We start from the raw sequence: 22801 nt of genomic DNA, 5'->3' as shown, positions 1-22801 counted from the left end.
GGGTGGAACTAGAACAACCACTGTGCCCTGTAAAGTTTGCACCTGTGCTCAGCAGAGGGTGGCTGGCTATGTTAGGATACGGACATTCCTTTCATGTGGTTTCAAATGAAGGTGGCTTTGGACTGCCCACCTCCACCCAGGCCTGTCCTCTCTCCCCCCAACCCCTCTGCACCTCTTCCTGTGGCTGGGGGAGGCTCCGCTTACCAGGCGAGTTGGTGACGGAGGCATGGAAGCAGCTGAAGTTGATGAGGGCGTAGGAGCAGAGGAAGAAGTTAGAGATGATGGGGGCTATGGTGTTGAGCTCAGCTTCAAAGAACCAGGGAGAGAGGGGGCAACATGTTGGGCTCCACCACAGAAGCTGTCTGCCACCCAAGCTCATAGGGTGGGGCCCCCTAGCACAGCCAGGCCTTGATGCTCAGTCAACTCAACCTTCTCATCTGAGAAGTGAGTCCTTTGCCCCATGAAGTTCCAAGGGTCAGTGTCTCAGAAAAGCCTAAGCGTCGGTTTTTAAGAAGACAGAGGGAGCAGGCAAGATCACTCAGCTGGTAAAGACACTTGCCACAGAAAAGCTGCTGGCCTGAGTCAGAGCTTCGGAACCCACATAGTGGAAGGAGGGAGCTCCTGCGAGCTGTCCTCTGACCCTCACCTGTGTGTCCTCCCCCTCCCCCCCCAGTTAACAAATATATAAAAATATTTAGAAGGTAGAGGACAATCAGAGTGGACTCTCTCAGGCTACTGGGTGACCCAGGGAAGTGACCATGACACTTTTTGAGCACGAATCAGTATTAGGAGAAACCTTTGATAATGTGACCCAAAACCCCCAAGACCATTTTGCAGTTCTGTTCATTTTACCCTCACACTCTCCCTGGACCCAGCACATCCAGATAAACTTGTGCATGTCAAGCTGCATTCTTAGGGTCTCTCTAGGGGAGCCCAAAGAAAGATGAGCAGCTCTTTTGGGGGCAGGTATTTCTGCATGCAATCCCATTGGATCAAGTTACCAAGGTCATAGCTCTCAGCCTGGCCAAGTCAGAACCATCAATCAGCCCAAAGGTACCACCCATAAGCCTACAGCTGCCAGAGCCTGGGCAGCAGGGGACAGGGGTGGATCTTGAACAGGCCAGCCAACTAGACTTCTCTGTCCCCTAGGTGAGGCACTTCTTCATATGATGCCAGATCTAGAATCTAGCATCTTCCCTTGGGTGACAGCAACCAGACTATTAGGGCATGTCTTATTAGGGCGAGACTGGTGGGACCGGCACGAGCAGCAGGGATCTGGCTGTGACGGGAAGGTGCCTTTGAGGGGGGTCTCCATAGACCATATGCCCCCACTGCTGCACAGCGAGCAGGGCAGGGGATGTCATGGTACAGCGCAGTCACTTCTCCTTCATCGAGCTTCCTTGGGTGTGTGTATGTGTATCTGCGTGGGATTTTGCCCTCACACCGCCTCTCTTCCTGCCTATCTGTGGCTCACGAGTTATGTGATGCCCTCTGTTCTCCAGGTGTGCAAACCATTACTCAGAGAAATGACATCAAATCATACTGCAGAAGCAGGGCAAAGCCAGCACAAGCCAGTCCACCTAAGTTATTTGGTTGAGAGGCTGGCTTTATGTATCTGCAAAGACACTGACCAAGTAGTCATTTGTAGCAGCTTGGCCCATCTCCACAGGTGTCCTGGGAGTGGGGTGGTGTCCCAGCTGCCAGGACACTAGAATGCAGAAGCAGAAAAGGCAGAGAGAAGTTTCCTCCTAACAGTAGAATGGCCCACTACCTGGCATGGCTTGGTAGCTACCCTGTCTGGAGGTAGGGAAAGACCATGTGGCCTTCCAAAGGCCATCCAGGCAGGGCATCACCCACTTAAGAGTCACTCACTGGGGCTGGGGTATGCCTCGATGGGAAAGCAAGTGTTTAGTATGTGCCTGGCCCCAGTTAGCTCCATCCCCAACACCAAGCAAGTGCTATTTACCCAGTGCCCAGTGACACCAGGGGTAAGAGGAGCCTCTTACCTAGGATGATGAAGGGGAAGAAGCCTCTTACCTATGATGATGAAGGCAACAGCGATGGCATAGGCCAGCAGGTAGCCACGCACAGGCTCCTTGTTCTTGCCATAGCCTTTGCCAAAGAAGCCAATCAGAGGGTACAGCTGGTCTTCGCACAGGCACTGTGGACAGTGTACACTACACTCTACCCCTGCCTGGGACCTCCCCCTTTCTCCTTCCCAGGGCCCTTGAGCCTGTGTGGCCCCCGCTTTGACCTTAGCAGGTCTCTATTTCTGGGGATGGTAAAACTCAGCCCTCTCCTCACCATGGAGACAGGGCTACTTCCTTTAAGAGTTTGCTAACCTGTTCCTTTTCCCTTCCACCCAGACCCACAGCACATGACACACACCCCTCCACACTAGCCCAGGGAATCTTTCTACTCAGCTCTCCCCAGCCATAACCATCACTCCAAATGGCCCCTTTCTACAACCTCACCTGGAAGACCTTGGCAGCAGAGACAAGACAGGCCAAGGCTGAGGACAGGGTGGCTCCAAAGATACCAGCTGTGATCAGGGGTGCGAAGGCAGACACCATGCTCATGGTCTGTGGGAATGGGGGTAGGGGGAGAGCTGAGCTAGAAACCCTACTGGGTATCCGTCCCTTCTCACAGCAGGCTGTGGTCCTGACATTTCAACCCCCACCTGGGGACTCAAAGCCTACTCATAGGCAGGAGCTGGCAATGAGAGCTTTACTTGAACAGGACACCCTGCCCCAGGCTTGGGCAGTAGCTTCCCCTGCAGTCTCCTCTACATCTCTGACATTGGGCCTGCCGCTTATACCTGGTAGTAGTTGATGAGGCCATATCGACAGCTGTGCTGCTGTGAACATTCGGTGAAGTTCCAGCCATAGCCACAGGCTAGCCCTTCGCAGATGCCTGGGCCAGGAGTCATGGTGTCATTCAGGTCCCCAGAGGCATCTCTCACCACACAGGATCCTGAGAGGAAGAAGGTGTGTGTGTATGTGTGTGTGTGTCCATGTGTCCGTCCATCTTTTCTTCCCTTCTGCCCTTTGCTTTACCCTTAACCCCCAAAGGCTTGCCACCTCGGCAGAGGGTGAGATACTGTGGACAGGCTGGTTCCTCCTTTATCATGTGACAATATTAAATGACAGGAGTGAGTATGGGAGTATTTTGGGGGTACCTGACCATCTGATCAAAGCAGTACTCTAATTTTTGTTGTTGCCTCCTTTTACTCAAGGCAGGGAGAGCTTAAAGCAGAGACCTGGAGGCTCTTGAGCACTAACTGCTCATGAGAAAGTTCAAGTCCCATGGCCACCCCGTGAGCAACTCGCCTCAAAGGAAGCAAGCATACCCAGAGCTTCAAGGGAGATGTTAACTGCTCAGGCTACGCTCAGAGCCCAGCTCTTCCACTCTGGGGCTGCGAAGCTTTGAGCAGTTCACTCGACCACTCAGAGCCCTGGGTTTCTCCTCTACAATGAAGGCAGCGCAGTGCCCAGATGAAACGTGATGGTTACACAGCGTGGTTTGCCCTGCTTGGTCTTCACACAGGAATCTGGAACCTCAAAGTCTTGAGGTACCAGAGGGGCCTGGTCTGGCCTCCCTTACTGTGAAGATGGCCTGTCACTGGAGAGGTGACAGGTGCTTCAGAAGGCTAGTTCTCCGTGTTAGAAGCTAGCCCCACATTGCAGCCTCCGCCGGCCTTTCTACATGGTGGACCTACTTTTCTCTTTCTTTCCATCCATTCTGTGCTGGCTACTCACCAATGGTAGCCGAGATGGCAAGGTAGGAGATGGTTGTCCAGAAAATGGCCATGAGTGTTCCCTTCGGGATGGCTACAGCTGGGTCCTGTGGGGTGGCAAGGTATTATAAGGATTCCTTTGGGCCTCCGTACCTTGGCAGAGGTGGGGTTGAGCAGTGGACCCTGACTTTGGACCCTCAGAACCTGTCCATCCCTGGAAGAAGAGGGCCATGACTGAAGACCTACATGATGGCCATGACGCCAGGGTTGATCTTGAGGTTGAAATTGATGAAGGTGAGAAACCTCATCAGCTCCACAGGGCACCCTTGGCAAGGTTTGTTGGAGGTTGCGGGGACAGAGTGGGGGACCTCCACCTGGCTCTCACCTCAGGGTCATTTGTAAGAAGTGGTGGCAGCCAGCTGTGGCTGAAAATCAATCAATCAATCACCCAGGCCCAGACCCTCTTCAGCTTACTCTATGCATCACAGTAAATCACCTTTAAGTAATTAATGTGTCTGGCTCTCTAGGCATAAGGAGCTGGAAGGCATGCCCCAAGCATTCTCCTCTTCCAAGAAAGAGATTTTCCCAACAGTAATGACAAAACTTCCTGAACTTCTCAAGCAGAACTTCCTGAGATATGGCCTGTGCAATTCCACGCAGCTAGTGAGGAACTGAGGGTGGCAGGGTGTGAGGAGGGTGGGCACAGAGTTTCTCATGCCTGTAGTCCTGACCCACAGACCCACACACCCACACACCCATAGCCTCAGACTCCAGGAGCTGGTCCCAGAGTTGCTGCCTAGGATGCTTTTCCACAGCAAGCTCAATAACTGCTCCCCTCTGGAGGCACAGACACCACCCCCCAACCCAGGAAGAAGGCCAAGTCTGCCATGAATCAGCTGTCTGCAGACCTCCCAGTCTTCTCTGAGGCCCAGTAGACAGATGGCAGTGTGGAAAGCCAGTTGACGGCTGGAGAGAAATGAAAGAAGAGGTCCAAAGTAGGAAAAGGTTACAATCTGGGGAAGACTTGAGTCTGCTGGGGGGGTCTCTGTTAGGGGGTCCTATGATCCTAGCCTTACTAGCAATGCCCAATAACCCGAGTTTTGTACAGTGAGGCCCTGGGCCCAATTCCAACAGGTCGTGGCCACCTGAGTATGGAGTTGTTGGGCTTTCCCACCTGTAAGGACTTCCCGGGCCTCAGCTGTAGTCTTTTTGTTTGTTTGTTTGTTTGTTTGTTTGTTTTCTCGAGACAGGGTTTCTCTGTGTAGGCTTGGCTGACCTGGACTCACTTTGTAGACCAGGCTGGCCTCGAACTCACAGCGATCCACCTGCCTCTGCCTACCCAAGTTTGGCTGTAGTCTTAACCCAGCAATCCATATCCACTCAAAACCTCAGAACGAGCCCCTATTTGGAAAGAGGTCCTTGGAGGTGGAACTAGAGATGAGGTCACTCTTGAAGGGAGCAGAGGAAGCCCTGAATGAGTGAAGCCTTGAGTGAATGTGGCAAGGACTCCAAGGCCTTGGGGAGTGGTACAGAGAGAGGTACAGCTTTACCTGGGTGAGGCTCAAAAGGGATGGCAAAGCTTTCCTTGGGAGTCTAAGTGAGTAACTTGTGTGGACAGACTAGCCAGCATCTGCTGCTGCTTCCTCCTCTGGGATGTTTACAGCCTAAGGCTGCTCACCTACAGAGACCTCCTATCAAGACTCATATATACTACCCCTTGTATAGGCATGAGCAGCTGAGCTCAGATCTCCAGAGCCCACAGAGAGCTTGGCACAGCATCTATGATCCCAGAGCTCCCAAGGCCACCTCCCTGCTTGTACTTTCTCTCCTGTAAGTACTTTTACAAGAATCAGGCCTCTGAGTCTACACCTACATTGATCTCGCTTCACAGTTGGGGAAGCTGAGGCTTACAGTGGTTGTCGGGCATCTCACAGTGGGGGCTCTGCTGCTGGGCACGATCCCACAGGAAGGGCAGAGCCAAGTCCGAGAGCCAACTTAAGGGCCGAGGACAGAGGGCATAGCAGTGCGCCACCTCACCTGGCTCTCAGATAGTTTTTGGCCCTAATGCTGAGCACTGGGGAGAGAAGCTTGATTTATAGTGCCAGTTACTGGTTAATAGGGCCTGAGGAGGGTTCGGGCTGTCTAAACATAGACCATGCCTAAACATGACCTAGGGTAGGCACCCCAGGGGCCAGCCAGCTGCTATCTTGAGAGAAGTGGGATGGGCAAGCATCCTGTTCTCCAGGCCTCACTTAATAGGTGATCCAGGCCCAGCCAGCAGAGCAGGCTGCTTTCTGTATTGACTCAGGGAATATCTGGGTTTGCTCTCGGATTTGGTTTTGGTTTTACAAAACCGTGTCACTGCACCCAGGCTGGCTCTGAAATATACTGTAAGAATGATTTTCAGTTTTCCTGATCTTCCTGTCTCTGCCCTATGTGTGCTGGGATTCCAAGCCTGAACCACCATGCCCAGCTTGCCCATTTCTTTTTTATTTTTTAAAATAATTTCTATTTAGCTTTTATTTTATGTGCATAGGCATGCAGGTGTCAGTTCCCTTGGAACTGGAGTCATTCACAGTTGTGAGCTGCTATGTGGGTGCTGGGAATTGAACCCGTGTTCTTTGGAAGAGCACCGAGCCATCTCTGCAGTCCCCCTTGTCCAATTCTTCAATCTGTGAGAAGCAGGACTGAGGCACACCTTCAAAGGGGAAGGTGACTAAGCTTAGAGTCAGCTCCAAGTTCAGTACAATCCTGGTACTTCATTGGCCCACTGTCTGGCACACCACCATCTCTTTGGGTTCTCCTGGCAAAGGCCCTCCCATTGTCTCACCTTGCGCAGGCTCTAGGCTCACTGCCACCCAGAAGTTCAGCTGAGCCTTCTGTCCTCACCCCCTGCACTTTGAGCTACTGCTTTGACTCCACTTCACTACCATTCAATCAACAAACACACTGGGCACCTGGCTTGTGTCTGTCTCTGAGCTGGAAGTACAGCCAGAGACACTGAGCTGACATCTTATGCTGGGGAACACACCACAGCCGATGGAAGGCCCGGCAGAGATGTTGCAGGAAGGATTTGAAAGAGGCGCAGAGCTTTTGCCAAGTAATGAGAACAAGGACCCACTAGGCCTCATAGTCAAAGGCCTGTCATGAGCAAATCAGTCTTCAGGGCAGAGCTGGGGTCCTCAGTGTGATACTAGGGTTCAGGGAGGCCGGTCCCCTGTGGTACCAGACAGTTAGGACAGGTTCTGCTTACCTTGAGGTCCCCTGAAATATTGGCCCCAGCCAGAATGCCCGTGGCCGAAGGAAAGAAAATGGAGAACATCCCAAAGAAGCTGCCATCAATGCCTCTCCAGTCGGGTACCAAGTTCTGAACGAAAATGTCCCCTGGAAAACCAATGCCTAAGTGAGAGCCGCCCACAGGACTTGGCCACCTAGCTGAGCCCAACCAAACCAGCAGTCAAGTCCCCGGAAGCCTCCGACCACGGGAGGAGAACCCAGCCCCTGGTTCCCATTTAATGAGTCAAGTGTGTAGACCGACCGTCCTCACCCACAGAGCCATTGCGTGGGCTCCTGTTCTCACATACCGTGGTAGCTGTAGAAGCCTTTGGAGGCTTTGTCTTCAGACGCTGGGATCAGTGTGCCCACCAGATAGTTGGCAAAAGAGACCATGATGACAAGAAAGAATAGCACCTGGGCCTGGAGTAAAGGACACCGGAGGTCAGATAGCAACTCCAGCCTTTGGCGGGGGTGGGGGGGGTGGGTGCCATGGTCCCTCACTCTTTTAACCACACAACCTCATGTCAGTCACAGAGTGAGTAGTCAGGGATAGGACAGTGAACACGATGGCCTGAGATTAGAAACAGGAGCTGTGAAGGGGTCAGGTTGGGGGCGACATTATCAAGGTGGCCTGGAGTAGTATTTCCCCAGCAGCAGATACTTAAACAAGGAACAACAGAACCATCTGGAGACTGAAAAGCCAGGAGGCCGGAGATCAATATGGAGCAGCAGTCCAGGCCTCTCCCAAATTGAAGGTTCCCTTCTGGTCCAGCCTACTGGATATAGCGCAGCAATTCCCTTGTTTCATGGTATGAACCCTCTGGCATTTGTGTGGATACAGGATTTAGCAGAACTGAAGAGTACATTTTCCTATTCTCTTACAGCTATGTACAGCCAGACCAGGTTCTAGCCACCGGAGTGTGAGCAGGAGTGATATGTACAACTTCCGGCTTTAGCTTAAAAGAGTGGAATTGGGAATTCCCTCCTTTCCTCCTTTCACCCTTCCCCTTTCCCTCTGCCTGGAACACAGACATGATGACAGTGGCCATTGTGGACCAGGTGAATACAGGTCACACTCAGGGCTGGAAAGGTCACAGCATGGAAAGGTCTGCATGCCTCTCCTCAGCCCTATGGAAACCACCACGCTATTACTAAGCCACACCCTTTGCATGGTTATAGGAGACAAAACAGTTTGTCTTAGGGTCTATTTGTCCTTGAAGCAGCACTTTAATCCTAGTCCATACACGAAGAAGAGGCAAAACCAGACCCAGGCCCACCCTCTCACTCCCCGCCACATCCTCCTCACCTTGGACTCCCACTCCATTCCAGCCAGTGAGATGGCCAGCAGCACAGTGACAGTGACTACACCGATGATGCGGATGTCATTGATGGGGTCTACAATGGGTGTGCCATACTCCTGGAGGGAGCAGACCAGCTGTGCATCTTGTCTTCACCTCTCCTCCAGACCCCCACTCCCACTTCTAGGACATACCCTAAGATGATGCTCCACCTCCCCCATCCCAAAGAGCATCTGGACAACATGATCCAAAGGTAACATGTACCCTAAGAGGGGGTTTGTGGGAAACAGTCTGCACTTAATGAGAACTTTATTGTTGCCCAAAGTGACCAGACATAGTTTTGGTCAGTGATAGGTAAGATTAGGCAGGAGAAGGGAGGCCTGGTCCAGAGTGAGGAACAGTGTGGGGAGGTTGCCCATCTCCCTCTGCCTCATGCCTGGCCCCTCACCTGAAGCAGGTCCCGTACAGTCTCCGCAAAACCCACGGTGTGCATGGCCACACCCACGGCATTGGCAAAGGCAAAGATGAGGCCAATGGAGCCCCCCAGCTCTGGACCCAGACTCCGGGAAATGAGGAAATAGGTGCCACCTAGCAGGGTCAGAGCAGGAAACCAGAGAAAGAGCAGTGTACTGCAAGGGGGGAGGGGAGGGGCAGGAGCAAAGGCCTCATGGCAGGTAACTGAGACCTCCTTAGGAAGTAGGGAGCTCCCACAAGTCCCCATCTGAATCTCCATGGGCATGATAGGGCATGCCAGGAGTTGAATGTAGCCAGAGGAAAAGTGTGGCATTCCGATGAAGAAGGCCCCACCAGAACACACCTGACTTGACCTTGCCGTTGGTGGAGATGGCCGAGATGGAAAGGCCTGTGATGGATGTTACCATGACCGACAGCAGGATGATGAGCCACGTCAGCACTGTGTGGGGGTGAGAATGTGAACATCTCAAAACGCAATCAGCATAGGCCTCAGGTGAGAATCCATAGAGAAACCTGAGGTAGCCACCTGCATCCCCGTGTGACCTTGAGACCCTTTCCTTCCCTAAGCCTCAGTTTTGTCACCTGAAGAGGCTGAGGTGCAGGCCCCAGTATTTGGGAGATGGCGAGTTCAAGGCCAGCCTGGGCAATATCGAGAACAACCCTGTGTCCAAACAGGAAGAAGCGGCTGGGCGTGTGGCCCGTGTCTTTAATCCCAGCACTTAGGAGGCAGAAGCAGGTAGATCTCTGTGAGATCAAAGCCAGCCTGATCTACATAGCCAGTCCTGGAACAGCCAAGTTTACATAGAGAGACCCTGCCTCAAACAACAGCAACAACCCCCACAAAATCCTCCCCAAAATAAGGACTGGAGATGTAGTTCAGTTTGGAGCCATCTCAAAGAAGGTGATGGCTCCTGAGGTAGATAGCTGAGGTTTTCTCTGGCCTCTGCACATTCAAATACAAAAATGTACTGAGGCTGCTGGCATCTGAGGGTGTGCTCCAGAGGAGCAGGCCTAGCCTGGAGTCTCTACAGCCCAAGGGGCTTGGGCTGGAACTCAAGCGAATGCACTTTCCCTTTGCCCTGAGGTGGCACTCACCGATACCCGCTTGCGCTGTAATCCAGGGGAGCCTAAGGTAGAGGATCACACCCCAGATGTTGAGCATACAGCGGATCTGGGAAGAGAGGTGGTTAAAGCATACAGCGGGTCTGGGAGGAGAGGTGTCCCAAGGCCAGACCCTCAAGTGCTTGTTCCCAGACCTGGGGGACACCTGAGGCTCCTGTGCTCTCCCTCCCATGGGATCAGGCTGCCTGGCTTGGGGGACAGGAGGAGAGGACAATTTTTCCTCCTACCTCCTCCCACCCTGCCATGGAGGTCTGGAGATGGGCTTCAGCCCTCCCACCATTCACCCTGTTTCAAGCCCAAGGCCCTGTGCTTTCCAGTTTCCAGCCATAGCCACTGCTCAGGATGTTTCCATATTAGGGGTAAAGCCAGAGGTCATCTTTGGGGCCTGAAATTCCAAGTGGGAGGGCTTGATATGGCTTTGGTCCAGCCAACTACTAGGGCTAGGTAAGGAGATTTCTGGGGCTCTCATCTGCTGAGATGAAAAGCAGGCCATGCCTGGTTCTGGACAACACAGTGGAGCACCCTCCAACCCTGACTATGGAAACCCCCAGGGGTAGATGAAGGTTCTCGTTCTGCTTTCTCCTACACCCCATCTCATCACCTTTGTAGAGCCCTATAATGTCTTTCAAAATCAAAGTCATTTGATTCTTTACTGCCTGGAGGCTTAATTATGCTCCATGCTACAGCCAAAACTTTTCCATTAGGATGTAGCCTGGTATGGGAACGGAGGAGGAGGAATGGTAGATTTGTATGTTAGTGCTGCCCTCTGCTGGCTATATGGGGGAAATTTCTTCTAATCACCACTATCCCCACAGCAGGCATTTATACAAGAATTTTCATGATAAGCTAATATAATACTCAACATTACAGGTGAGGAAACTGAGGCAAGGAGTGGCTAAGTAACTTTCCTGGGGCTACAACATTAGTAAGTAGCTAAGCAGAGATCTTCCCAGGGTTGGGTCTGGGCCAAGAGCACACAAGAAGTTGGGAAGCTTACACCAAATACAATTGGAGGTCACTGATGATGGGGAAACTGAGGCCAAAACTGAGCCCACCAAGGTCTAACCTGCCCACTAGGGCCTCAGAGTCAAAGCTGAGGCTGAATGGGGCTCTACCCTGATCCTTCCTAGCCATTAAGCCCTAGTCGGCTCCCACTCACCATCACCCCCTTGACCCAGCCGAAGCGCACAGGCTCCCCGGGGCTCTTCTCGGTGCTGGTTTCATCCTCCACAAGTCCATCAGTCAGCTCACGGCTTGGCCGTCCATCAAAGGCCAGGGCATGCAGGTGGCTACCTTCCTGCTAGGGGCCCAGAGACCAGCAGGAGTTAAGAAATAGGGGTTGGGGCGCAGGGTGGGGGGAAGGGCTGAGTGTCTGTTTTTAGCCCTGCCTGTCCCATTTTGCCACACAGGCAGCCCTTGGACAGCTCCACAGGCACAAGGTTGCTTGAAGTTTTGAAAGACATCAGGGAGAGCAAGCTGGGTATTTAGTGTGCTCCTGCTCAGGGAGTCTCTACCCGTCTAGGGCAGAGGGCTGAGATCTGAGAAGCCTGCAGTCTAAGAAGGGAGACAAGATGAGAGGTGAAGTAGTCTGTCCCAGGCTACACACTGGGTCTCTGGCACAGATGTAATTGTACCCAGGCCTCGATCCTGGAATGGCAGCCATCTGGCTCGTCTCCCTACTGACTTAAGGCCACTCTGGGGCCTTCTTTCCAGCATCTCACCTCAGCATCCCTATTCAAACAAGGGGTCTTTTTTGGTCCATTGGAGGGATGCTTTGAAACAGGGAAGAGTGCTGGGAGTATAGGACTTAGTCCCAGATCCAGAATTATCCAATTGTCAATGAAAATGTGAAGTCACAGGGATTGGGCCCTCCAGCCTCCCAGACAGCAAAGCCAGTGAGCTGATATTTGAGAGGGCCTGCAATGCTCCTTCTCACAGTCTCTCTCAGGGGCACGAAACCTGCATATGCATGGGCAGCCATCCTATGCTATCATTAGGTTGCCCAGGAATGTATAACATTGTGCCCCAAGCTTCACAGCACCTCGGTCCACTATTTTATTTGGGTAATTTTGATCCTTTAGGAAGACGCCCAGCCATCTTCACAACACAGATGACAGAACATGTTGGGTGATGAGGCAAAAGTCTCGCAGCCAGGAAGTGGCCAGTCTTTGAGCTGGTGCTTACCTTAAGGAATGAATGCAGGTCAGCCAGGGTGGGCCGCACCTTCCGGGGCTCGCCTGGCAGAGCACTGTTAGCATAATGTTCATAGGCAGGCACCACGTCAATGGTGTTGTAGCCAAAGGTGCGCATGTACAGCGTGCTGCCATGTGTCAAATGGCTGGGCTGGCTGCTGTCACCGGTGGCTGGTGGGGGCTCGTCACCCCCCAGCAGCGTGCTGATGGTGAAGCGTCCGCTGCACAGAGCATCGCTAGGCATCTCTGTCACAGGTAGCTCTGCCATTATGGCTCTGGGTATCAAGGGAGGGGCGCAGAGCGAGGAAGGACACTGAGGGTGGCTTTATAGGCTGGGCAGCAGCTGGGAGAAGGCGGGAGCTTGGCCCAGCCTGCCCATAGCTAGTGAGCAGGGTCTCTGACAAGGTGGGAGGCGGAGCACAGCAAGTGCTGTCCTGCCCCCATGTACTTGATCATTGACATAGAGGCTACTTTGGAGCAGGAGGGAGGGCTGGACTAGACAGAACCGAGTTGCTGAGTCCTGCAGTACACTTCTGGGTCTAGGATAAGAGAGATTCTGCTGCTAGGACGCAGGAAGCAGCAGCCATGACAGAGAACCCAGAGAAGATCTGCTGCAAAGCACTTTCATGGCAGGTTAACAGTCCTCTCATTGGGGCCACACAGTATATTTCTTTCTGACTATTTACTAGTTTAAATGGATGTCATTTTAGGACATGTACATAAAAAAAGAAGTCTGTCTTCCAATCTCCGTCCTTCAATTTCTCTGTCTTTCCTGATACATTTCATGTATCATGAACTATTATGATTTGTGGCCTCCAGGCAGACCTGCAGCCACCTTCTGGCTGACAAGCCTTGAGGGCTTGGTGCTAGCCACCGGCCTTTAGGTGAACCAGACATAGTGTCACACCTGAGCTACACATTCATAGGCTCCAGGGCTGTGGTTCACAGAGCCCAGAGCAACCAACTATGCCTTCCCTCCCTAGAGCCATGTAGTAGGAGGTCTGGTCACTGAAGGCTCCTGAGCTATTGCAGGAACAGTGTCCTGGGACACGAAAGAGAAACTGGGTTTTGATACATGAATTAGTGGATGCTTGATGTGTGTTCTAAAAAGACAATAGACATATGGCTGTGCAGGCTCTCAGAGTCAGGCCCTATGTCAGTGGCCCCACCCATAATTATCTTTTTCCAGGAGACTGAGTGTTCAATAAGTGATGGATGTGAGACATAAAGGCCTGGCCTCCTGCCCTGCCCCTGAAGGCCTACCCAGGGTTTCCCTTTATCCTCTGAGGCTTAGGGCCTACCCTAAAGCCTGCTCCCTCTGCCCTCCAAGGCACATGCCTTGAATGCTCACCTCTCAGTTTGCTTCTGGGTGAGGTGTCCCAACCCCTTTTAAGAGTATGACAAAACTATACAGGTTTATTGCTGCTTTATTCACTATAACACAAAATTGGAATCAACCTTGTCCATCAAAAAATGACTGTATAATGAATGTGTGTGTGTGTGTGTGTGTGTGTGTGTGTGTGTGTGTGTGTGTGTGCGCATGCGCGCGCTACTCAGCTCTCAAATATTTTTCAGGAAAATGGGTGGTCTTAGAATATTAGGTGAGATCACACAAACTCAGAAATAAACCACCTTCTCCCTCATGTGGAATCTAGCCAAAAATATATGTGTGTATATAAGCACAAGTCCTTATACAGTATAACATGAAGAAAAGCTAAATATAAAGAAATAGGGAAGGACTGAATGCAGGTAATGACACAAGATATGAGAGAAGATAAAGAGCTAATTTTTTTTTTTTTTAGTTCTAACTCAGTTTTTTGGTGGGTAAGTGCAAAACTTATATTCAATACTAAAGGTGTAAAATTTGATGTGAAGCTCCATGGCTTCTGTCTCTATGCCAGTTCTAACCATATAGAAGTTCATTAAGTTATATTAACCTTGGGTATGGCTAATTTTTGTGTGATTTTTTTTTATTTATTTGAATAATTTTTATTTGTTTTTTGAGACAGGGTTTCTCGGTATAATAGCCCTGGTGGTCCTGGAACTCCAATTGTAGACCAGGCTGGCCTTGAACTCACAGATATCTGCCTGCCTCTCCCAAGTGCTGAGATTAAAGCTGTAAGCCACTACATCCAGCACAAGATAAAAAAAAAAAAGTTTATAGTTAAAAACAAGATCTGAGAACTTTTGTCACTGTCCAACAGACCTTTCCCAGCACCCCCATGCTGTGTGGCAGTGGGATCTGGGGACTTGGAGAAGCCATGCCTCTGCTCATGGTGGGACAGGGTTCATGGAAGCTACACTTAGAAACAGACCAGATCAGCTATGAGGTGAGCAGACAGCTGTAGGAGGTGGCCGGCCACTGGGGAAGTGTCAAGGTGTGGACAGCCAGGGAAGGTTGGCTGGAAGGAAGCGCTCCCACTCCCTCCCACTGAGCCCTACACACCTGCCCCAAGGCAATTGGACCCCGGACCTCCAGCAGGAAGTTAGCACTATTTGGGAAGGTACTTTCTAGAGGCCCAGCTGCCTCTGCTACTCTGGGCTTGAGGGACTAGGTCAGGTGTATATAACTAGAGAGCCAGATAGAGAAGAAACAGCCAGAGTCACCCTATGAGCACAGAGTTTTTAGACCTCAGTGCTCTTTTTTGTGGAGAGGGTTTGTGTTCCCTCCAGTTTTGGGGGATGGAAGCCACAAAGGCAGGGACCTTGCCCTATTGTACAGTGACTAACTCAAGCAAATGGAGTATAAGACTGACGCTCAACAAGTGCTTGTTGAGTGCACAGAAAAAGAACAAAGGTGACTAGAACTGAGGAGGGCTAAGCCAGGAGGGCAATCCTTGGCTGGCAGGATTACCTTGAGAGGGACTTGCAAGGGCTCTTTGGGGTTTCCCACAGCACAGATCATGCCTCTATTGACATTAAGCCATGGGCAGAGGAAAACTTTAAAAGTAAAAGCATGTGTGCTCCTTTCCTCTGCCAGACCCCAGCAGGGCTGAGTGCTTGAAGTAAGGACTCAGGCCAAGGACCCCTCAGGGTCAGTCTCCACCTTCCCGACAGGGACAGTGAGATTTGTAAAGCCTCCCCCACCCACTCCCGGCAGGTCTATGGCCCCAAGGGCAGATCTTATCCGCTGAGTTTTAAACTGCCAGCTACCTGGTAAAAATCACAGCTACCCAGCATCCCCACACCATTCCAACACTCTGTCGTGCCCTGGCAGCTGTGGAAAATTCCTGATTAAGATCTTGGAATAGAAGGGGCCAGGCAGGGCTGGTTTTCAGCCAGGAGTAAGAGGCTGCGAAATTGCTGAGTGACCTTGGCATATCACTTCTTCCTTTCTCCAAAGCACCAGGGTCAGCTGGAAGGGATGTGAGGCTGTTTCCGGAACAAGCTGCTCCAAGTGCACTTCCTGGAGTAGGATGGACTTTAGGCAGGATCTCTTGAAGGGCTTATTGATAGGACAGCTAGTGACTGTTTGACACCTTGTGCCAAAGCACAGACCCTGAGAAGATATCTGTGACTGATGGTATGGTGTCTATTTGATAAACCCTCAGAGGGGCTCCTCCTGATAGGGACATAGCATTGGGTTCCTTGGTCCCTGACATCCTGGACTCAGCTCCTGAGGGGACCCAGGACTCTTACTCTGAGTACAGTCCTGGGATTGGACTCAAGGTATTCCCATTCTGTTTGTTTTGGGGGGCCTCTGAGCAAGTTTCTCCTCTAGGTGAGCCTCAGCTACTGCAGCAGCAAAGTGGGGACCACACCCATACGAGGGCCAGCCAAATCCTTCCTGCTTAGCCTCAGCCTGGCTCTCAGGAGGAGCAGGGCAGCCAAGGACTGGATAGATTCAGTGATCTGAAAAAATCCTCTGTACAGAGGCTGAGCCAGGAGGCCAACTAGCTTCTCAACACTGGGCCTGCTATCTTCGTGGCCAGAGAGGCCTCCTCCTGTATACCATGCCCTGGACCTGGAAGCCCAGAGCATGCAGCACCAGCAGAGAAGGGGACCTCACAGCAGATGGGAGCTGAGAAGAAAGGTGGCCAGGGACAGGAGAAGAGGAGGATTGGCTGGAAGAATAGGGAGAACTGGAGGGACACCAGGCTGAAGGGGCCGCTTCTCCATTCCACCACATTTATTAGGTAATTACCACAAACTATTCTCTGCTGAGCAAGTCCCCAGCCCCCACCCCACCTCCAGACAAGACAAAGCCCTGCTCTCTGGGAGCTCACATTCTAGAGAGAGAGACAATAAACAGACAAGCGATTATCAGAATGCACCCAGTGATGCGATGCGTGCTATGGAGAAAACAAAGCTTTTTCTGAGGTAGGGCTATTAGGCCTCTGTGAGGATAAGCTTAGTCACTCATATGTGAGCAGGAATTGCAAGAGGTGGGGAGCTAGGTAAGAAGAGAGCAAAGGCCCTGGGACAAAGTGTGGCTTGGGCTTCCAACAGAGCAGGAAGGCCTGTGTGTTAGGACCAAGCAGACAGGGTGTATACTTGGAGGCTCATAGGCCAACTTACATGTTGCAAGTTATTATGTGATGGAATTTTTATATGTCACTTTGGCTGTTGTATGTGGACCAAGGGGGACCAGAGAGGTGTTGCTTCAAAATGTAGTGGTGGTAGCTAGGCCTGGAAGGAACTTGAGGATGACAAGATGGAAGAGCACCCTGAAGACTGAGACAACAGCATTTATATGGAGTTATATAAGGCTTGGGGGTGGGGCAACAATGGGAGAAACCCATGGAGAAGATGTTTATGAGTAGGGATCTTTGACAGCAAGGGATTTGGGTACCAGGATAAGGAGCTGCCTTTGTCCCGGGTGTCTTGGTGCCAGGAGCAGCAGTTGAATGGCATATGCCAAATCTAATGGAGTGGGGCTGGGGAGGGCCAGCAGGTGCCAGGCATGGTCAGATAAGGACAGAGGAGCCATAGGCCCACCTGGTTCCCTCCTGTCGCACATGGATTAGAACCTCTCAGGAATGCTGACTCTGAGGTCACATCTCTGAGTCTTCATAGGTTTGGGCAGAGTAGGGGGCACCGGCATTTGTCCAAACCATCCCAGGTGACTATGTGGAGCCTTATGACAGAGATGCTATGCCCTGCTGAACACCGTCTCCCACAGTCAGTTGCCCCAACCCACCCTGTGCCCGAGGTCCTGGGTTCTGTGGTCCCACGATGCTTGCCTGGAGAGGATGGGTATGGTGCAACCCTGGTGTCGTGAAATAGCCGGGTAAGAGGATGCGCTGCGCGTCGGCCTGATTCACAACACCAGCTGCAGCAACCATACCAGAACTGCGAGGCTTCCTCCTGGGGCGTGGATCCTCCAGTTCCGAGACAGTAGAAAGCCCATGCAAACATCTTCCCTGGGCCAGAACAGCGCAGAAGTCTAGGCTGCCACACATGGAACCGAATCCCTGCCCACTAGGGGCTCACAGACTCGATGACTCCATAGAAGAGAGACAGATCCAAATCTTACTCAGTGTAGGAGCAGAGACAGTACAGGGCCAGGACAGGCCTGGAAAGCTAGACACAGGGCAGAGCCACTGGGATTCCATGAACGCCTGAGGAGCATGTGGGTGCTGTAATTCTGGTCCTTCTACTTGGATAGAATTAGAGTAGCTAGATTCTAACATGCCTTGAAGCTATGGGCAGCTGATGCGAAAGGGGAAATGTGCAGACATTAAGTCATCTGTATGCTTAAAGAAAGAACCCCTGTGGGCGGGGGGTGGGGGGGTGGAGGGAGGGAAGGGTCTGGAGAGATGGCTCAGAGGTTAAGAGCACTGCCTGCTCTTCTAAAGGTCCTGAGGTTAATTCCCAGCAACCACATGATGGCTCACAACCATCTACAATGAAATCTGGTGCCCTCTTCTGGCCTGTGGGTGTATGTGCAGGCAGAACATTTGTATACATAATAAATAAATTTTAAAAAGAAAAAAGGACCCCTGATTGTTTTTTGGTTTCTAGGCCAAGAACGATGGGAGGAAGGACTTCTGGCTTCTTTTTCTTCATGGACAGATTAAAAAAAGAAACTAAACTGTTTAGCCACCAGCCACCCCACAGGTCTCCATAGGTATAAGCAATGCATTAGACATACTGCAACTATTTTGGAGACTAAGCAGGGCAAAGTAAGGTCAGTGTCCTCAGATGGATGCAGCTCAGGACCCAAAGCTAAGAGCCACAACCTAGGCATAAAAGCCTCCACAGATCCTTGAATAAGGCATAGGTTCAGAAAAGGGGTGGTTTTCTCTGGCTAGGCAGTGGTGCTATAACATGTTTGTAAAATCTCAAAGCAAAGAAAGCAAAACAATCACTTAAGCTTGGAGCTTTTTGGCATCCAAGGCAAACAGAACCCTGAATAGCGATCACTGTCTGCTGAATGAGACTTCACTTTTCTTCTTTGTTTGTTTTGGTCTCACAGGGCAGTAACTCTCCATCTACTCTTTAGCCCTGCATGCAGGTTTAGCTACAATTCTCAATGCAGGCCTGGTCTGAGCTCAGTGCTGCTGCAGCTATGTAAACTGAAGTAGCAACCCTAGTAAGAACTCAGTTCCAGGTAACAGCGAAATTCTTCTATCCTAGTGACTGCCAAGAAACTAGCGAGTCAGAGCTGCTTGCTTCTCTTATGTCTAGACTTTCATTATAGAAACATCTTTAGCCTGTTAACTTTCTGGGAAACTCTCCCCAGGGACCAGGAGGGGAGACATGGTCATTCTGTCTCATTTTGAATTCTAAAAGTACACTTCTAGACAACAGAGTTTGTTGTAATCCCAGAACCCAGGAGGCAAAAGCCAGAGGATCAGGAGTTCAAGCCTATCTTCAGCTACATAGGAAGTTCAGGCCAGCCTAGACCACATCCCGCAAAACAGTAACAACAACAACAACAAACCCCACTGGGTTTTACTATGTAGCTCATGATGGCCTTTTTATTTTAAGTCAGGGTGGTCTTGAACTCATGATCTTCCTGCCTCCACCTTTCAAGCGCTTGAATTACAGGTGTGCACCACCAGGTTCAAACCTTTAAAATTTCTTTACCTTAATTTTTGAGATAGTCTTGCACTGTAACAGTTGCTGTTCTGGTCATTGCTATGCAGCACAAGTTAGCCTCAAAATTGTAGTAATTCTCTTGCCTCAGTCTCCCAAATACTGGAATTATAAGCATGTGTCACTACACCTAGCTTAATGGTCTCGAGAGTTTGGAATGCAGAAGCCCATGACCTGCTGCTCCTTGCAACAAGGATCGTGGAAGCAGAACCTCAGTTGCTTTTAAAAGCCCAGCACCCCTTGGCTCTATGCCAAGCCTGGTCTTCGAGCCAGAGGGAACAGAATGAGAGAAGGGATCTGGTCCCATGCCACGTAACATATTTTGAGACTCAAGTGTCAGTTTCACCACCTAACAAATGAAGAGATCCTCTCTCTGTGGGCTGACCACTGAGCAGGGACTTTGAAGGACATTTGTAGTGTTCTGCAAACAGAAAGGCTTTGTGTTTTTCTGGACTCAGCTCTTCAGTCACCATGAAAAACAGGTGTGAGAAATCGACCCCTTGACTAATCTGAGCAGGTGAAGGCATGCTTTCTGGTGAGCAGCTGCTATGTCGGCTGGCTGTGGGCAAAGGCAGGACAAGATGGTTCAGTCTCTAAGTAAAAAACAGAGTCAGCTGGTGCACGCCTTTCATCCCAGCATTTGTGAGGCAGAGGCAGGCAGACCTTTATGAGTTCGAGGCCAGGCTGGTCTACAAAGTAAGTCCAAGGCAGCCAAGACTACACAGAGAAACCCTGTCTCAAAAAACCAAAACAAACAAACACTCCAAAACAAAAAAAAAAACTGAATCGGCTGTGTTTGCAGGTGAGAGGCTGGATACAAGGACAGACAAGAACTGTCGGAGTGCAGTGCATGACATTCTGTGACCTGCCCATCTCCCTGAGCTCTCCAAGTAGCTCCTGAAGCTCTCCTGCCAGTGGCCGCCAGCACCTGGGAACAGCTGCTGAGGACACCAGGCTGCACAGCGGGGCACTGGAGCTACACTGGATCCCTGATGGCTGGGGCAAGCCCTGCAGTGTTTGGAAGCTGCTTAAGACTTCGGGGAACAAGCCTGGGCTCTTGGCCCCAGAGAGCTTGGATTTCATACTCCAGGCACTGGAAGGCTCTTGAAGAGCCCCAGTCAAGGCACAAGAAGACAGGAGCAGGTGGACATCCTGGGTTTGGGCCTGAGCATTCAGCTCCAGTTGGCAGATGTCACTCACCTGTGACATCCTGAAAACACGACCTTGACTCTGCTCCTGAGGTGACTTCTTAAAAACCAATGTGGGGACACTGAATAAGGTGGCCTGATGGGCGTAGGCATGATGAACTGTTTCCTAGCCAGGTTGAATTTTCACTTCTTTATTACAGCTCGGAGGTTTTTCTGAACAAACCACCATGCCGTGAAGTAGGGGATGGGGTTATGTGTATTAGTGACTAAGGGGTCGATTTCACCACTCCCTGCTGTCTGTCAGAATGGTACGTCCCAACCCTCCTGGGGGAGACAAATCACTTGAGAAACTTCTGAAATACACCAGCCAGTGTCTAGCTGACCTCAAGACCAACAGTTTGGAAGCTCAGGGGTGGTCAGGGTGGGGGACTGCGGGGCTGGAGCTGACAGGAGGGGGTGTGGCAGTGCAGCCCACTGGCTCTTCTGGCTAAAGGAATGCTGATTTGGAAGTTTTCAAAAATATCCTTTATGCTATGGGTGGCTTTTGAAGATCTCCTTTCTTCTGGGTAGGTATTGAAGACACAGCTGGCCATCAGGCCTTTGTGCTAGGCTCTCTGCATGGTAACTGCTGCCTTGCCCTGACAGGTGCATCCTCATATCACAGAGCCCGACTCAGCTTTCTCATGGGCCACCTCCCATGTGCCCTCTTGATCCCCACATACCTCTTGAAGGTGAGTACCCTACAATCCAGGCTGGTCAGGGAAGGGCTGAACATGAGGCCTGTGACCTCCAGGCAGGTTCTCCTGTTTCGGCTGCGCCAAGCCACAGGTGTGTGCCGCACCACTGGAGTATGAGAAGTGAGAACAGGCCAGCAGCAACCTGGTGCCACATTTGTCTTCTGTTTGTCTCTGAATCCATGTCACCTGCAGAGAGCTCCTCCATCCCCAGTTTTGGAAATCCTGCCTTTCATTTTTCCCCGTTTTGGGAGGGCAGTGCTGGGATTGAACCCATGGCCCTGTAGGGGGCAGGCAGGAACTCACTACTGAGACACCGGACTCTAGTCCTTTTATGTTTTGAGACAGGGTCTTGTCACTTAGTTGCCCAGATTGACTTACAGTCTGCAATCCTCCCTCTTTAGCCTGAGGAGCTGAGATTATGGTGTGCACCATCATGCCCATCTTTGTCCCCTCTTGTGGCATTTCTTAGGCCCAAGTGTTTATGCATATACATCCAGCTCCTCAGAAAATGGGGCTGTCCTCACAAACTGTCCCAGCACATGTACCCTGGGGGACCTGGTTAGTGCCCCAGGAGGATGGGGGAAGGCTTGAAATCCATCAGGAGACATACTTGCAGGAGACCCCTCAGTACTGCTTACCCCCTAAGAGGGCAGTGACTTTGTTTTAGGACCATGTCCTAGGAAACTGGGGACACAGTATAAGCTGAGTCAATTGTCTGGCCTTAGGCATGCTCTCAAATATTTGCCTAATTACATTCTCCAATTAGCAGTTACTGGAAAAAAAGGAACCACCAGCTGAACCTGACATATCACTATCTGTCCTCCAAGAGCAAAATGTTGACCTGCCAGCTTTGTGTCTTGAAATAAAATAAAAGGCAACCCTGATGTGGGCTACTCTCACCTGTGCCCATGTGAAACCTTGTTGTGAAGGGTATAAGCCGAACAGCAGAGGGAAACACCCATCTCCTTTGGGAGCCATCTACACAAGGCCAGGAGGGACCTAAGTTGCCTTTTACCTGTTGAGGGCCTCCGGAGTGATGGCTCCAGGTAAAAGAGTCGCTTGGATTAACTGACTCTTCCTAGATCTGAGGGCCAGGGAGCTGGGACCTTGCTTTCCCTACAGCCAGCTGTCTTAGAGTGACTTCTAAGCAGAGAGAACCGTTGCCCAGCTCCCAGCCCTGTCCAGAGGAGCGCTGTGGCCTGCCACACTCCAACTCCAGGGCTGTGGGATGCTCCCTCCCAGCTGCGCTTCCCGTCTCTGCCCTCCAGAGCGCCCCACCCAACTCTGGCAGAACAGTCTCTCACACCCTTATGGGCAGTTTATGTTTTCAAATGTGAATGCTGCAGCTGCCACCAAAGGGTCACATGCCACACATCCACTTTTAGAAAACCTTCAGTTTGCTTTCAAGTTTTCTAAAAACTCCAGCCAGCCCAAATGTTCAAGAGCTCATGGAGGGCCCCATTCCAAGTGTGGGAGGGGCAGAGGCAGTGGGAAGGATGTCTCCAGTCTGTCACTGCTGAAGAAAGAGACATGTGGGGGCAGGAACTTCCTGACAGTCTCCAGAGCAGTGGGACACAGCTTTTAACAGTGCTGCTGCAAAGCTCCCAGGTTCTGGACTTCTCTTCACAGTACCAGACCATTTGCTCCCAAGGGGTGCTATTGCTGAAATCTGGCCATTTCTAGGGAAGAGCCAAGGTGACATTCATTGGGTGACAATGACCACCCTCCTTTATAAAGACAAAATCTTAGTTGGCCTTCAACTGAACTTAAGTACTTT

At 51.2% G+C, this 22801-nt stretch overlaps 1 protein-coding gene across 3 annotated transcripts in view; it reads right to left on the bottom strand.

Moving 5' to 3' along the window:
* Slc12a3 (solute carrier family 12 member 3) overlaps positions 1-12408 on the bottom strand; it is a 35809-nt gene extending 23401 nt beyond the window's left edge. For 2 of the 3 annotated variants that reach the window (XM_051168733.1, XM_051168736.1), the window contains exons 1-13: positions 12091-12408; positions 11066-11206; positions 9880-9955; positions 9128-9223; positions 8759-8898; positions 8319-8429; positions 7321-7432; positions 6990-7120; positions 3759-3843; positions 2819-2973; positions 2475-2582; positions 2038-2161; positions 205-306 (exon numbers count right to left, since the gene is read on the bottom strand). In XM_051168733.1, coding sequence (XP_051024690.1) covers positions 205-306; positions 2038-2161; positions 2475-2582; positions 2819-2973; positions 3759-3843; positions 6990-7120; positions 7321-7432; positions 8319-8429; positions 8759-8898; positions 9128-9223; positions 9880-9955; positions 11066-11206; positions 12091-12366 — 1657 coding nt within the window. In that variant the 5' untranslated portion in view covers positions 12367-12408. The remainder of the gene's footprint in view (positions 1-204; positions 307-2037; positions 2162-2474; positions 2583-2818; positions 2974-3758; positions 3844-6989; positions 7121-7320; positions 7433-8318; positions 8430-8758; positions 8899-9127; positions 9224-9879; positions 9956-11065; positions 11207-12090) is intronic. The other variant, XM_051168735.1, reaches the window with a different exon arrangement.
* Positions 12409-22801: the final 10393 nt, after the last annotated feature.

This window comes from Acomys russatus, chromosome 26 (genome assembly GCF_903995435.1).
Source record: "Acomys russatus chromosome 26, mAcoRus1.1, whole genome shotgun sequence".
Classification (NCBI taxonomy): domain Eukaryota; kingdom Metazoa; phylum Chordata; class Mammalia; order Rodentia; family Muridae; genus Acomys; species Acomys russatus.
This window is presented reverse-complemented; position numbering and strand designations above follow the sequence as displayed.